Raw genomic sequence first — 15,844 nt, forward strand, 5'->3', positions numbered from 1 at the left:
TTCTGTGACTGCTCTTCAAAATGTGCTGCCATGTATGAAAACATAACCTTTATGTTTTGGATGTCATATTTGATCATACTTTCACATATAGCATTTCACAGAGCTTGCAACACTTATATTAGCCTTTTGATATGTCATGTATTGCATAGGTAGTCTAATGCATTTCCCTCTCTTAGCTTTATGACATTTACAGCTAAAAGGAGCTTCCAAGCTGAACATGACAGAACCAACATTTATTTTAAGGAATTGAGAAAAATGTAATGTATACAAATTTATTGTGTATATATACTAATAAACACATAATCAATGAATAATATATGGCCCATAATGACATCACAATATTCCTGAGGTTTTTATGGTCTTTATGTTTTCAATGCAGTGTGGTATCAGCAAAAGTATATCTCATAACCTGATGAAAAATTATCCATTAATTAAGGAGAAGGGAATGTTTTCACTTAAGTGACAGGCTCAAATTCTGAAGTGGCTGTGAATTTAACTATTTTCCATGTGCAGTATAGTCTTAACATTCAAAGGAGTTAGAACTGCGCTCCAAATGTATGCCATTCTGATCTGAGAGATTTATTCAATACATTGTGGCTTCAGTATGTGGATTTCTAAATCCAAATTAATGCAATGAGATTGTTATTTCTTGATTCTACAGCCTACAGACAACGGTTTCTGAATTTCAGCAATCTTCCAACTGTATGGACCCATGCAGCACGTGTCCTACCTCATCATTCCAGGGTACACTGTGTTTAGGTTGAACAAAACGCACTGCAGTGTCGTTATTTTTTTACAGCTTTACACCATACATAATGCTGTAAAATGACCAGTAAGTAGGCATCAACATCATGTCATATTGTTAATATCTTTGGCCAGCTGAACTGATCGCAAAGCAAATGTGCCAATCATTAATTCTGTTGAAAGTTACGACCGTGAACTACTAACCAACTTTACAGTTTATATTCACATATTTACAGGCTACTTCATTGTCGAATTTGACAACAAACTGCCAAAATTATTTTCTCACAGGCCTGAAGCATTTTATTGAGGCTGCTGGTTGTTTAAGTGGAACGCGTGGGCGTTTTGATATCCTCCGATAGAGCTCTGGGCCGGAGTAGCAAGGGACTCCCACTCCGTGACCTTTGACGGGGAGTTATCCGCAAAAACGAATGACGGGCATACGGCTGTGCTGAGAAGCGGACGCAGCGCTGTTCTGGGGAGTGTGCCTGCTAAGTTTTTAGAGCACTATCAAACAACTCCGTTTTAAGACGGTGAAATGAACGCTCGGAGGACGCGAACCAGAAGACCTTGTCGGAAAACAGTACCGGTGACCGTATGAGTGTTGGTTCGACGGACTAAGAAATGGGGCAGACGTCGGTTTCCACCTTGTCTCAAAGTCCGAGTCGTAAGTGAATTTGTCGCCCATATTTTAGAATGACTAGCTGTATATGCACGCATGCCGCTGTATGACCTGGCTTCCTGTAGCCTACTCAGTGAAGTCATTTGTATGTGGCGAAGTACTTCTGAAGTTGACTGTTAATCTAACGGGACTAGTATGCAGATGCTTACGTTAACCCAGTTGTGCCGTGACCGTTGTATCTTCGGAGATCTTTTAACGATCGACAAATAAGTGAGGAAAGCGCGAAGGAAAATAACGCACAATGAGAAAGTAACTTAGTAGAGCTCTTACTGAAAGCATTAGCTTGTATTATTTTTTAGCTAGTTTCCGTTTCCCGAAAACGTGCGTTGAGTAAATTATTAAATTGTAATCTACAATATAAACTCTGAAAGTAAGCAGAATAAAAAAAACACAAATGTCTGAGAACTATAATCATCACAAAGTTCAAATCAAAAGGATGGAATATTTAACATTTCTTAGCGGGGTGTCCTTTTTATCTGACTGATAGCGAGCCTGTAGGCTACTCATATGCTGTGAATATGAAGACGATTTACACTGTTAAATACCATTCTTAAAATTAACAACAGATGGAAAGTATACCAACTGAACAATGTTTTTTTTTCTGGGGTATTTTGAATTTTAAGTCTTACTCAAGGAAATACATCATATTTCCTTTCATTTCTGCAGGTTTCGTATACATGTTGCTTTTTGAAATAATTTACAATGTAGCTATATGTATCATTGAGAACATTTTCATTTGATACTGAAACTGAACCACAGTACAGCAACAACGAAATTACAGCCGTAGAATTCCAAAGTGTTATCTAGATCATGCAAGACATTATTATATAAAGTTGAGTATTGTTGAGGCTTGACTATTAAAATTCCGTATGAAACAGAGCCGAAGATCATTTTAAATACGTGTCCGCACAATGACTAACTTGATGAGCTAATTTAGCTAGTTCATAGGCCATTGGAACGCGGGGGTATAATGCCTGTATTCTTGAAAGTTTAGGACACTTAAGTATGTAAGTAGATGCGTGTACTGCTGTTGATGATATGTTTATGTAGATCACTTTGCTTTGACTTAACGACATCTTTATTGTAGCGTGTGCCATTAAGTAAGTTGACTCCAGCCTTTGGAATCAAAACCAGAGCAGCGCTTGTGTTTCGAAGGAGTATATCTCCTCAAAAAGGCTTGCCTCCCCTGCACTGCTGTCTCCTCAGATATGGTCAGCTGTGGACAACCGTTTCACGCGATCAACCTGGGGGAAAAATAATTTGATATGTCCTGTACAGACCATGCGCCAGTGACTCTGGAATAACCTAAATGAGCGGATTGAGCTATTGCCAGCTGTGAAAACGTGTTAACACTGTCTACATAATGTTTCAGTCATTAAGTAAATTTGGGTGATTAGAAAATTAGAACAATCAGGTCACGGTAATATTACATTCCATTACATTATTGCAGATGCTCTTATCCAGAGTGGCTTACGTCAGTTACAGGTTTTTACAATGTGATCCATTTTATACAGCTGGATATTTACTGAGGCAATTGTGGGTTAAGTACCTTGCCCAAGGCTACAGCAGCAGTGCCCCCGTGGTGAATTGAACTAGCCACCTTTTGGTTATGAGTCCTGCTCCTTAACCACTATGCTACAAATTCAACATAGTATGTCTATACAGCAGTAAAGGTATAGTTAGTATTTTTTCATATTGAATATGGTTGTGTTCATAAAAATGTGAAAAATGACTCATGTCATGACTTTCTTATCCAGAACAACTGCAATTTGAGTCATGTAATGCAGTTGATTCAAGATCTCAGTTTCTCACAGAAGCTGTAGTCTAACACCTGGGATGTGAACCTGCAGCCTTCAGGCCACAGGGTTGTATCCCTTACAGCTGTATAACTTCAAAGGTGTTCTGGGATTACCTCCAAGAACACCTAGTAATCTAGTAACAAGGTTCATACTTTAGGCATTCTCTTCATCCCCAGATAAATAACGAATAATGAGGTAAATGATCCTTGCCTCAACATCACTCTTATGGGAAAGCATCTTAGAAAAGCTTTGTCCACAAGTGGTTTGGATTCTACATTTAGCTTGCTTTGTGCATATTCACCAATGTTGTATCTGCAGATTTTGAGAACAAGCCCCCCCCCCCCCCCCTTATGGAAAGCACAGAATGTCCATTGTAAGGGTTTAACACAAAACAATGTGGTCTGTTCTTAATTTCCTTAAGACCCCGTTCCTTTTTTGTAACCGAAACAGAGACAACTGGTACCACAATGTGAGTGTGTGCAATCATGTGAACTTGGTATAAGACACTTAACCATGTCATCTGAAAGCAATGGGAATGTAAAATAATAAGATAAAGGGATGCATCGAAGTGTTAGACAGCAGAGTAGACATAAACAAACTTGATGAAATTTGTATTTATTACCTTGGATAAGGTGTACATGACCATGAGTTATTTTGAAGAGCAGCTGGGTTTTTTGACCGATGTTTTTGCTATTACATTCATGTGGCTGTTTGGTTTATTTCCTTTTTTCTCATGCATGTAGAAAAGTAACACAATTTCTCAAGGGAAATAAGTCTTCCTGTTTTACTGCCATGAAATGATTGCAGCAGTGAACTACTGAGAGCATTTCTAGAAGTCACTGGATTGTAACAGTTCTACAGGTCTTTTGCAGTGGATATATTAAATGGGTTTGTGATTGATCATTGGTTTCAGAGTTAAAAGGACTCTGAAAAGGAATCTTCAGAATGGTCACCTTTAAAGAGGCCAATTTTGCCCTTTTGATTTATTATTTTAAAGTGATTGATTCCACTTCTGAGATGTCATTGAGTGAACTAATACTGCCATAATAAACTGACTAACTTTTCACAACTGTGCCTGCATGTCTACTCAGATCAAGGCAACAATGTAACCTTAAAATAAGTTAAAACTTCAGTGAATGTTCACTATTGATTTTGAGGCACGTCAAGATATCTCAGTCAAGATCGTCTATACAACCACCAGTAAGCAATATGCTTCTGTTAAGATTACTTAATAAGTGGTCTGTTGGTTACATCATTAGCTATGGTTCCATCTGTGGTCTTTATGTCCAGTGTTCTGAAACAAAGTGGAAAAACGTTGACATGATCAACTCAAGAAGAAGTTGATTATAGGAGCACTGAATGTGCATTTGTGTGTCTAGGTGCTTGTTTCGATTCTTTAAAGTGTTTTAATATTTTCAGTCAACTATTAAAATGGATAATTGCCAGGCTAACTTCTTCTTCCTTACTTTTTCCATTGTGTGTGCTTTTTCTGTTGTTTTTAAGAGCAATACAATGTTAAGTATTACTTTTGCAATTAAAATGCAGCATCATTTTATTTAGTGTTTGTTTATTTGATCCCCTTTCTTGGTAGCTTAACTATTTTTTTGAGATATACTGTACAGCTGTTGAAATTGTAAGCTGTACTGTGTTGCATCATGGTAACACTACTGCTACACACCCTATGTGATTATTGAAAACAGTGGACTTAAGCAATACTTTTGCATGCAATACTTTAATACATAAGTATTACTTAATTGTAATACAAGCTTACTGGGTTAGTGTACTTATTGTCTGTGTTGACAACATTAATTATCCAGCACAGACACATTTGTTAAAAGAATAACAGTACATAGCTGGCACAACAGATGGGGTGTGTCATGCCATTTCAGGATAAACAATAGGCTTGAAAATTGTATTACTCCCATTGTGTTGCTTAAAATCATGTTGAAGGAAAGGCCTTCCGCCTCTCCATAAGGGCTAATTCAAACCTCTTCTGCAATAGTGTATTTTCTAATTAACTCTGGAAATCTCTTCAGCTTGGCATCCATGATGTCACTGACTGGCATCTTAAACCATACTGTGGAAACATGTCTGATAAATGGATACAAATTTAATTTTTCCAAATACTATGCAGTTTGGGTTGTTCTAATATAACCCTGGTCAACTATGGTAAGCATCACTCAGATGGTAATCCGTTTCTTTCCTCAAAGGTATGTTTGTGCTGATTTCGTGTTTGCACACAGCAAGTAAATCTCGTAGATTGGTTGAAAAATCAGATTTGCATAGAGATGTTCTGTAAAGTAAGAGATGTTGTAGTCACGTAACCTTTGCTATTTTTCTGGTTGTTGAAAAATTCTCAAAATTTATGTGGAATAAGATTCTGAATAACCATCATTTCCCAAAAACCACAGGCACGTTTTTGCTTCAAAAATGTGTCATAAAATATTTAGTTTCACAGTATTTGCATTGGGCTTAAACAGCCTTGGTACTGATGATGAAAAATTAATATTATTGTCTGATTGCTCACTGCTTATTGCTCGTACATGTTAGCAAAGTTCTGTTATAGACTAGTAGCATGCTTTTAATTATGACCCAGTCTGCTCCATTTGCATCACCCTCTCACTTCTAATCATGATTTAACAGAAACCTGGGAAAAAAGTATCCCTGATGCACCATGCAATAATTGTTGTGTATGTAATATCAACCTGAAATGTGTTGAAGATTTTGGGTTGAAAGAAAGTCAACTAGTATATCGAACTAGATCCCTTATGTTTAGTTGGATGTACCAATCACACTCTACGTATTTTCTTCATGATACTGTTTTCTAAAAGCCTGGTACATCTGCCGGGACGAAAGTAACACTTTTCAGATAAACGTCATTTTAATAGATAACGTTACAGGCAGAAACTAAATTTCATTGTGATCAACAACTCACGTGTGTGTTCTATCAATACCAGGTGCTATTTTGTACAAATGTGGAACGACTTCGGTATAATAACATAATAAGTATAGTTGTTATTGTAGAGGGATGAAAGAAACTACTGTTACAATCGTCCCAACAATGACTCCTGACACTTAAACCTGACTTGCTTGAAAAACTGAAAAACTCTGACATGGCAAACTTCAGGATGTGTTAAAGTACTAATTAATCTGTCAAACGATCACGACCATGACACATGAAACAACTTGTCATTCAAAAAAGTTTACTGCTTGAGTGAATTTACTTTCCGTGATTGAAAACAGCTTCTTGGGTATAAGAAGTATAAGAAGTCTTGGGTATGATGTATACACGCAATTTTTCGGGGTTCTGGTAAGTGTTGCATGCTGTACATGCTGACGCAGTCAGACATATCAGACTTTTATGGGCTCAGAGAAAATCGCCATGTTACTTTCGTACCCACTCTCCCCTACATGTTTCAGATGATAAGTCACATTTGGGGTCGACGGATGATAGGTGAATCTTTGCATGCAGAGTTTGCATGTCACCTTCTTGGGGTCTTGCTTTACACGCTGGAAATGATCCCACACTTTGGATGATTTCCTGCCCGACACTTTCAATGACAAGGTGCAGCTCCTGAACGGAGTTTGAGGGGTTTTTTTTTTCTGCGACTAGCCAACCAATGAAAACTTAGTCGCCTAAGACTCTTCTCATCAACTAACGTTTGGTTGACTATTAGGGGGCAGCCCTAGAAAAATGTACTAGTTGATTAGTTGATTAGACTTTTTTGCCCTCATACAACATGTTCTCTTGTCTTTCAGAGATTAGTGGCAAAAGATCCTTGACACATAGTAATTATAACAGACACGTGCAGATCATTCTGTGTCAAAACCAGGGACGTTTCTAGCTATTGAAAAGATCCGGGGCTAAGTCAAGTTTGCCTGGGGCTTGTCTTTTTTTTTTTTGAAGGGAGATTGGCATCGGTGGATTGGGGAGGTTATATCTACCTTTATAATAAATCAATATTATCACACCTTCGGACGCTGCAAGTCAAGTTCTGCTCTGTTACACAGTCTGTCTGTTGTTTTGCTATAAACACCTCCTTTTCAGGGCGAAAATATTCGGGCTAGGCTTAAAATATTCGGGGCTATAGCCCTGAATGATCAGACCTAACGATGCCACTGGTCAAAACATTTATTCATGTGGGACAGAGTCAAAAAGTCTTTTGTTTTTTTTTTTTACTATAGAAAGAAAAACCAGGAATTTGAATCAAAACTGAGAAAGGGAGGCATTTTTAGAGACATGAGTAAAGCATTTTAATGAAGGGTAAAGGATTTCTGAGAGTGCCATAGGTAAAATCTGGTTTTAGTTCACAGTGATTTCTTAACAACTTATAGGAGGCATTACTGATTATCTCAGTTTGCGCTAAGGATGGTCTTAATCTGGCATAGAAAAAAGACAACAGAATATAATATTTGCCTGAGAGAGACTATTTTGGCTCCATAAATTGGAGATTGGTATAATAGTACTGCACATGTATGCTGCAGACGTGTGTGATGAGTCTCATTTGGCGTTGGCATTTAGTCTCCATTCGAAATTTTTCTATATGGCAGTGGTGCCCATGTCATCAAAGAGTTTGATGCATAGGAGCCATCTGTTTTGACCTTGATGGAACACAACAGCAGGCACATACTTCAGTTCTCCATAGTGTTTGCTACAGCCATAAACTGCACTGTTTCATGACTCCAGAAGGACAAGAACATTTGGCTGATGGGACCCCTGTTGATTCAGGCCCAGGGTGATGTAACAACCCCCCCCCCCCACCACCACCACCCTGAGCCTAAGGGTGAGAGCCCTGCCATGGTTCCAGCCTGCTGTCTTAATCAGAGCCATTCCTTTCTTCTCCAGCCAGAGAAGTTGCTTATTTTTAGACCCACTTCTTTGAAATTCACGTCAGAACACCATGGATGGCCTGAAGACTAAACAATCAGGGAAAGTCAGTTAAAAGAGCAAGGATTGTGTTAGCCACTGCTGTCTCTCTGGGGGCAAAGCACAAGTTAAACGTAGGAGGGTTTATTCATTTTTGGCTATTGTAAGTATTAGCTTAGTCTTCAGTACTGTTAGGTGTATGTTCAACTGAGTTGTTGCAGATGGGTGTCACTGATGCTTAGTGCATTTATGCATTCATTATACACATTATGCATGTTTCATTCCTACAGCTTTGTGACTCTTCTGTATATTGAAGTATTGTGCTGTTTTTTTCTCTCTAGTCTCCTCTCATTTGGTCACGTGTTGATGGTGTTACAATGCCTGGGCAGGATGTATCTCAGTCAAACTTCCTTTTCCCACAGATCTATTGCTGACATTGTTGGTGTATGTAAAAAACCTGGTCATTGTACTATTTGAAATTACCACCCAAGTATGGTCTTTGTGATCTTTGTGTCTTTGTGGTTTTAAGGCTCTCACTTTTCACAGTGCTATATCTCATCTATTCCTATGTCTGTTTTGTACATTATATTTTTTTCTCCTTCTCTAAAGGGAAATAACAGGGGGTTTATTTCATGAGTAACCACTCTTGGGGTCTTACGTGGTCGAATATAGTCGTGTTGTGAGTGTGTGTCCTGTTACTGCAAATGTGACAAACTGGATTGCTTTTAGGGTTCTACTCAGCTTTTACAAGTATGAATGAATACAAGAAGTATTGTTACTTTATTATTGCCTGAACAATATTATGAATTTTTTGTTCATTCAAATGTCTGAAAATGTTAAACAATGAATTGACACTCTTTATTAGTCAAAGTTTAGGACAAATTGCGAAGTAGCAGGGCTGAATAGATGAAAGTAAAGCATGCACCATGCAAAGACAAATATCTGAAAGCAAGTAAGGTTTTGAGTGTTTATACAGTCATATGATTAAGAAAGCACACACTAGATGCTGTGGGAGAAATGATGTCAACAAGTTCACAAACTTTGTTGCTAAGACTTTGGAAGCACCTGAAATGGACATGAAATTGAAAAGCTCAGAATGACCTTGGTGTCCTACTCCCACCTCTCTCCCTGTATAAGAGGTGTTCTGCAAAAACCTTACAGCTGACATTTCCTTCCTTGTTTTAGAACTTTGACGTCATTGGAGATCATGACATTCACCATGAGTTTTCACTCTTGTATCTGGCCTGCAGGAGTTGCGGTTGAAAACACACTTGTGCTTTTCTCTAGCTTAGATCTTTTATGAACTTGCAGTGACATTTGTCTGCAAAATTCAAGACTACTCCTGGATGTAGCATAGTTTTTTTTTTTTTTTTATTTTGGTCCACAGGCAGCTCCCTAATATGAAAGAAACGAGACTGTATTCCATGTCCACTGGATGTGTAAAAAGAAGATGGAGCTTGAGCTCTTTTACACATCTTCCTGCTCTGGGACTCAAGTGTTTCCCTCTGAACCTGCAGTGAACTGTCTGTGCCATGGGAAGGGAGTTGGCCGGAATTCCACAGTCAGGTGTCAGCTGCTCCTAAATGTTCCCACCAACTCAAGAGGGTGAAGGTTCAAGCGTCCAACCACAAGCAAAGCACTGCTGGACGGTGTCTCACTTTTTGTCACCTGTGCTGGTTTAAGAGTGTGGTACCTCTTTGTCTGCGGTGTGCCCCGCCTATTGGGAGATGACTGGAACATGCCTTTACTCCAGATTCCAAACATAGCTCAGTATCTCTGGGAGGGATGAGACTGCTGTAAGGGAAGCTCTCATTTCAAATCTGGACACCATGCAAGACATGTAGGGTTGTCAGTCAAGTCACTTCTCCCTGTTTTTAATTGAGCTAGTCGAATGTGTCACTCTTTCCCCTTGTAAACCCGTGCACCACTGGAACAGACACCCAAAGTATTTTTGCTGAACTATTCCCAGATAAGGCTTGCTGAGCATGCAGTTCAGTGCTGAATTGTTTGTGGAGAAAGTCCTTAACTGCTGCAACTTTACTTTGATTTCTTATATCATTCATTTTTGTCCAAGTAATGTGTTTTTTCTTAGCCTACTTTTCAGAGGCAGAAAGCTGGTTTCCTTTCCACAGCTGCACTGTTCCTCAGGGGTCACCGTATGAGTGTCTGTGCCTGCACTTCATTACATCACCTGATCACTGCCATGGAGATCACTTGATCACTACCAAGCACATCGTTCAGTCTTTTGACATGATAGAAAACCTCTTTCTGAAGTGTCTGGCTTAATGCTTTGAACTTTTTAAAACTAAAGACTGACACCATAAAGATGGATTGAATCTGCAAACTCTGGTAAAGGAAGCTGTAATTTTATGTTGCTCTCTTACCTTTGCATAGGAGCAAACTCATTAATGATTTGAGTATGCCATGGCTGTTTTTGTTTGTTTGTTTTTGAAAATCAATCATCCTGATAAAGGAAGTCAAAACAGTCCTGACATATTTTTTGTTACTGGTTATGGAGTCTGGATTTCAGTAAAGGGGATGTACAGTTGAAAAAATTGTTTCGCTTTATCAGAGAGAGAAGTAAATGTTGCGTGATTGGTTCATTTATGAGTTTAGGGTTGATCACCAGTGTGAATCCCTTTGAATCTCACCCTGCAATTTAAAAAAAAACAATAAAACACCGGTCAGGTGATAAGGACACAAATGAACAATTTGCCAGATTCATACACATGTCTAATTTATGTCATCAAACTCAACACATAGTGCATTCAGCTGTTTGTACAGTCGTACAGCGGGTTGTAGTCTACAGGCCCAAGTCAGCTCAGGCAAGGAAAAAAATACACTGGGACATCCACACCTACACAAACACCTTTTCCACCTCTCTGATCTCAACAGGACTTTAGCTGTCACACTAGTGAATGCAAGATATCAGAAGACAAAGGGGTCTCACTGGTTTCAGTGAGAAAGGACATATGCGTGAAGTTGACGAACATGAACTGAACTCAGATGGAAGTCAGCCCAAAGCTGTGATTCCCCATGTAAACCCTGTAAACAGATAGTAAGGTACCAATAATTTTGTAGTGTGAATTACACAGTTGTGTCCAGCTAGCAAATGGGCCAAAAGCATGTTGTTGTTTGACAGTAAATGCATGTACTGGTGAGGTCCACACTCATGAGTAAGACTTACATCAGTTTCAGGGTTTTAAAAAGTGTTTAATATGCACAAGAGGACAAATTTGACAATTTGTGTCAGTGTAAAACAAAAGCTTGCTGAAGCCTTATTTTAAGTCATTTCAGACACTGGTCAGATGAACTTGCTTTTTTTTTACAGTCAACCATTTCTGTGAAAGGAAATTAAAATCATCACTGCAAGGAAGTCTAGCATATGGATATGTGGGACTGTCTTATATGCTTATACTATCCTTTAGGTCTCCTTATGCATTTAAGGAGGTTCCCCTTCATTGACATCAAACCTTTCTCCATTTCCTAAAGTTCTACATTGACAGTCAATTCGGTATATCCCTGAAATGTGGGCACAGTAATATTTTTACATCATTCACAACACTGATCACAAAATATCATTGTGGATGTCTACCACACAGATTGTGGTGTGTGCATGCAAGTATTAAGGAAAATAAAGGGAAGTGAGTAATATTGCAGGAAAAACTTGGCTCCCAATCATTTAAACCCCACATGTATTTACAGTTAATCATTCCATTAAGTAATAACATTATTAATCGGCTGGGGGTTTTTTTGGCCACCTGCTTTCCTTTGCTTTGAATGTATGAGGCTTCGGTTACTGAACCCTCTCGCATTGCCAGAGGAAGCCCTTGGAATGATTTGTTGAATTGTGCTCATGAAGACAGCCTGTGACTTCAGACTGGATTTCTTCCCTCCCTAATTCTTTTGGCTAGAGTTCAGGAGTCCCTTGGTGAGATCATGCACTACTCCAGATTTTACCACTAGAAGTTGGCTGCTTTGGCGCCTGTCACTTCTCTCTGTGTTACTTGATGTCCTGGTCCCTGTCGATTGGTCTCTCTGCGGCTGTGGTTCTGACTGGTGAGCCGAACCACAAAGTCACCCTTTCTGCTTCCTCCGGAATAGTGGCAAAAAAAACTTTTGTCTTTGTGCCATTTGGCACTGGCTCAAACTGTTAAACTGCATTTAATGGAGAAAACAATGGGCAGAAATGCGGAGAATTTTTACTATTATTACTCAGAGGAGGCTGAATTTGTACTGTTGTTTGTGTGGATCCCATCTTCTACCATTCCTTTCCATTTCAAGGGTATAATGTTGGTAGCCCATAAATGCCAGGTGAAAAATATTACCTGAGGGATTGTAGTCATTCTGAGTTCAGAAACAATAATTTGTTTATATTGCAAAAATTGCCCTTTGAGTTAAATTGACCTGCCAAAATTTAGTAAAAGTAAAACACTGACCTCAGCTGGAAACATGACTCAGTGCTCACTACCATCATTTGTATTCTCTCATTCAGCTTGCAATACCTTTTGCTTTCTAACAGAAAGTCATAACATAAGTTGAGGGTCAACTGACAGATTTAATTTGAACATAAGCACAAAAAACATCCTTGGTTGCCTTGGGGAGGTCCCTAAATTCCTATTAGCAATACCAAAATTTAAGGATCCACACCCCCGAAGGATTAAAGGGTTATAAAGTACTAACTCTATTGCATTTTCCTCACACTTATCTTGGGTCAGACTCATGCCTCATAATTACTTTGACATTAGGGGTTATTTTTTCCTAATGGACAACTGCACCATCTTTAAAGTGAAGAGTATGTGAGCAGGAGTTTGCCTTGCTGGCAGCCATGGTTTTTCAAAAGAAAATAATGAAGTTAGTTTTGTATGGCTCCAACACACCACCTGTAAACTCTTGTGCACACATGAGTGTAGTGACGAATGCCATAGTGCTCCTGTTGTCAGTCCCCTTCACTGACTTGGTCCCATTGTTTATTCAACTGCATCAACAACTTAATTTATATGCAGTTCATGTTTCAGCATGTAGTAGTATTAATTAAAATAGGCCTCCTTTCTGATAGACAGAAGCTTTATTTTAACTGTGGGTTCTTTGCGTTTTCACTTTTCAGATCATATAAACATTCTTCACAACCAAATATGCATTGGTTGCATTAGGAGTCATGTTGCCTTTTGCTGGAAATGATATACAGAGGTGAACATGCTTAAAGAGAATATGAAAAACTCCCCTCATTACATTTACGCTGGTCGAAAGGCAAGCGATTTGTATTGAGTATTTCTTGAACAATTATGTAATTTCAGAAAGTTTTTGCTTGTGTGAACAGTAAAGTTGGGCAAAAATGGGGTATCAAACAAAAATAGTGGATGCAACAGAAAGCTGGACACTCTTAAATCCATGTTCTTCTGATTTGTTTAACCAGCATTGTACTAACTAGACTAAACAGACTGAGTAGAAAAGATGCCACTCTGTATCCCTGATCAACATTTTACTGCAGTATGGTGACTAGATGAGATGCAGCTTTGCCACAGACACAGTTCAACCCTGCACACATTGAAATGGTTGAAGCCCAGCTGACTTGACCGTGAATCTTAGAGCATTCCACGTGATCTTGTCATTTTCTGTTTTAAGAGGGAAAGCATTCACATGATACTGTATGTCCTTTAGGCCAACCCTTGAAGTTTGTGGCTGTTGTCTCTTTTTCGGTATGTTTATGATTCATGCAATTTAAAGCCACCAAGGGCCAAGGTCAACGATATTTACGTCTGTTCTGTTTGAAGGGACATCATCTGACTCTGTATATAATGCCTAACCTTGAGGTCAGGGAGGAACAGCTTTGTGGAACACCACTTCCGGAGGGGGTGACCCATTGTTAACCAGATGTTATGAATAATGCAGAGAATGGACCACTTGAATCCTGGTCCCAGTGCTCTGACAGCGTGTTAGCAGCACGTCATCAGCAGCAATCTCATGATGCTGTCATTCTGTCACATGCCAAGCCAAGTCACATAGCATGCAGCTTCTAATGAAAGCTGGCATTTGAGAGCTGTGGCCCTCGCACCTAACTGATGAACCCCTTTCACGTACTTGTGAGCTTTGCCTCAGCGTCATGTTCATTCCCTCCGCAGTTTTTGGGGGGTACTTAGGTAAGCCTTGGTAGCATTGGGCCACCATGGCTCTCCAGGTTCTGCTGCGGTGGCATGGTGGGGCTGGTAACTTGATCCAGCCTGATTGTGAGGTTGGGAGGGAGTGCCTCGAGTCATGACCTTTGAGCTCGTAGCTTTCTCCTGCTGCTTTGGTGTTTGCTCATCACAATCATACTGACACAGACATATGTACCTCTTATGTAAAAGAACAGATGCCATTATTCATATATTTTTCAAATTCCAGCGCTCAAGGCTGTTGTTGCCACAGAGGCAACTTCAGACATCATTGTGTGTGTAATTGTCAAGTTTTTTTTTTTTTTCCCCCCTCCAAGTTTTTTGTCTAGAAAAACGTGAGGGAGACAATAACTAGGCGAGCTTTCGGAGGGCTGTTTTGCAACTCCCTCTCTCAGTGGAGTTGTCTTGTTTATACAGCTGCACAGGCCCACTGGATCGTGAAGTGTTTTTACGTCCACTTCTATATTTAATCCCTTCCTTCTCTGTTGGGAAGTAGTTTTACTGTGAAAGTCAACATAACAATCAGCTAAAAAGCCTATTTTGTTTTATTGCAACTCTCTAAACTAATAAGAATAAGGAGACCTTGAGACTGTGAACAACCTTTTGGTCCCTTTACAAAGCTTAGAACGTGAACAAACCTGTGATTTGTGTACGTGGGCTGCTGGCAGAGACAGCAAATACTCAAGTGTAGCATGCTGCGCTATACACTTTCAAACTTCCCTGGCAATAGTAGCACAGCCCTTTATAGCCCAAGTCTTTTAGTTTAATTTGACTTGTCTCCACAGTGGGATCTGAAGTCATCAGTCACAAAAACTGAATGAAATAAAAATATACTGCTAACCAATGTCATTGCAAATAAGACTATACTGTTTCTTACTATACTATAATTTCTGCATTTTGATTGCTTGATATATTTAGACTCCGGGAGCTATACAATGCAGTTACAGTTATTGCAGACATAGAGTAATTGTTATATACTTGTGAACTTGTTAATCCCCCCCACACATGCACACATACACATATACACTTCCAGCCCAAACCCTACTCGTGGCCCACTCAACCATTTAGCAAAGTGTTTCTGTGGGGCAAAAAAGTTAAGTTTTTAGATGAACACAAAATGCTGTCTCCCGGATTCTAGTGTGTTTGTTTAAATATAAATCACTGCATTTTGAATAGGCTTATTTTGTTAGTGCCATTGTAGTTATATTTTTATATTATTATACAAAGCAGTGAATGTTCTGTATAGCTTTAATTTGATTGGTACTCCTTTTATTTTGTGTTTTCATGACTTTTCAACAGAAATCAGGAATACTGTTGAACCTTTGTGTCGCTCACTATATAGTATTCTGTCTTGTAAAAAGAATTAAGTTCAAAAAAAAAATTAAAAAAACGCCCTCATTCCCAGGGTTTCCAGCTTGCCAAAACTTGGTGAGACAGCCTTGTTCTGAACTTCAGCCATGAGGAAAAGCCACACCTCCGTTTCCTCTTCCTGTTTCTGTGGGATCAGGGCAGATTTAAGCAGAGACAGAGGCAGCAAGAAGCTGAAGAAAGGGGAGGAGCAGGGAGTGGGGAAGGAGCAGGGGAACTCTTGGATCACAGC

At 39.2% G+C, this 15,844-nt stretch overlaps 1 protein-coding gene across 5 annotated transcripts in view; it reads left to right on the top strand.

The window, feature by feature from the left end:
* Positions 1 to 15,844, top strand: part of LOC118791879 (phosphatase and actin regulator 2-like) — a 68,243-nt gene that overhangs the window by 21,675 nt on the left and 30,724 nt on the right. Inside the window, exon 1 of one of the 5 annotated variants that reach the window (XM_036549378.1) lies at positions 1,183 to 1,408. The exons of the other annotated variants lie outside the window; for them this stretch is intronic. Within the exon in view, the coding sequence (XP_036405271.1) occupies positions 1,366 to 1,408 (43 nt within the window). The 5' untranslated portion in view covers positions 1,183 to 1,365. Of the gene's footprint in view, positions 1 to 1,182; positions 1,409 to 15,844 lie in introns of those variants that run through there. 5 annotated transcript variants of the gene reach the window in all.

Source organism: Megalops cyprinoides, chromosome 1 (assembly GCF_013368585.1).
Source record: "Megalops cyprinoides isolate fMegCyp1 chromosome 1, fMegCyp1.pri, whole genome shotgun sequence".
NCBI classification, from domain to species: Eukaryota; Metazoa; Chordata; class Actinopteri; order Elopiformes; family Megalopidae; genus Megalops; species Megalops cyprinoides.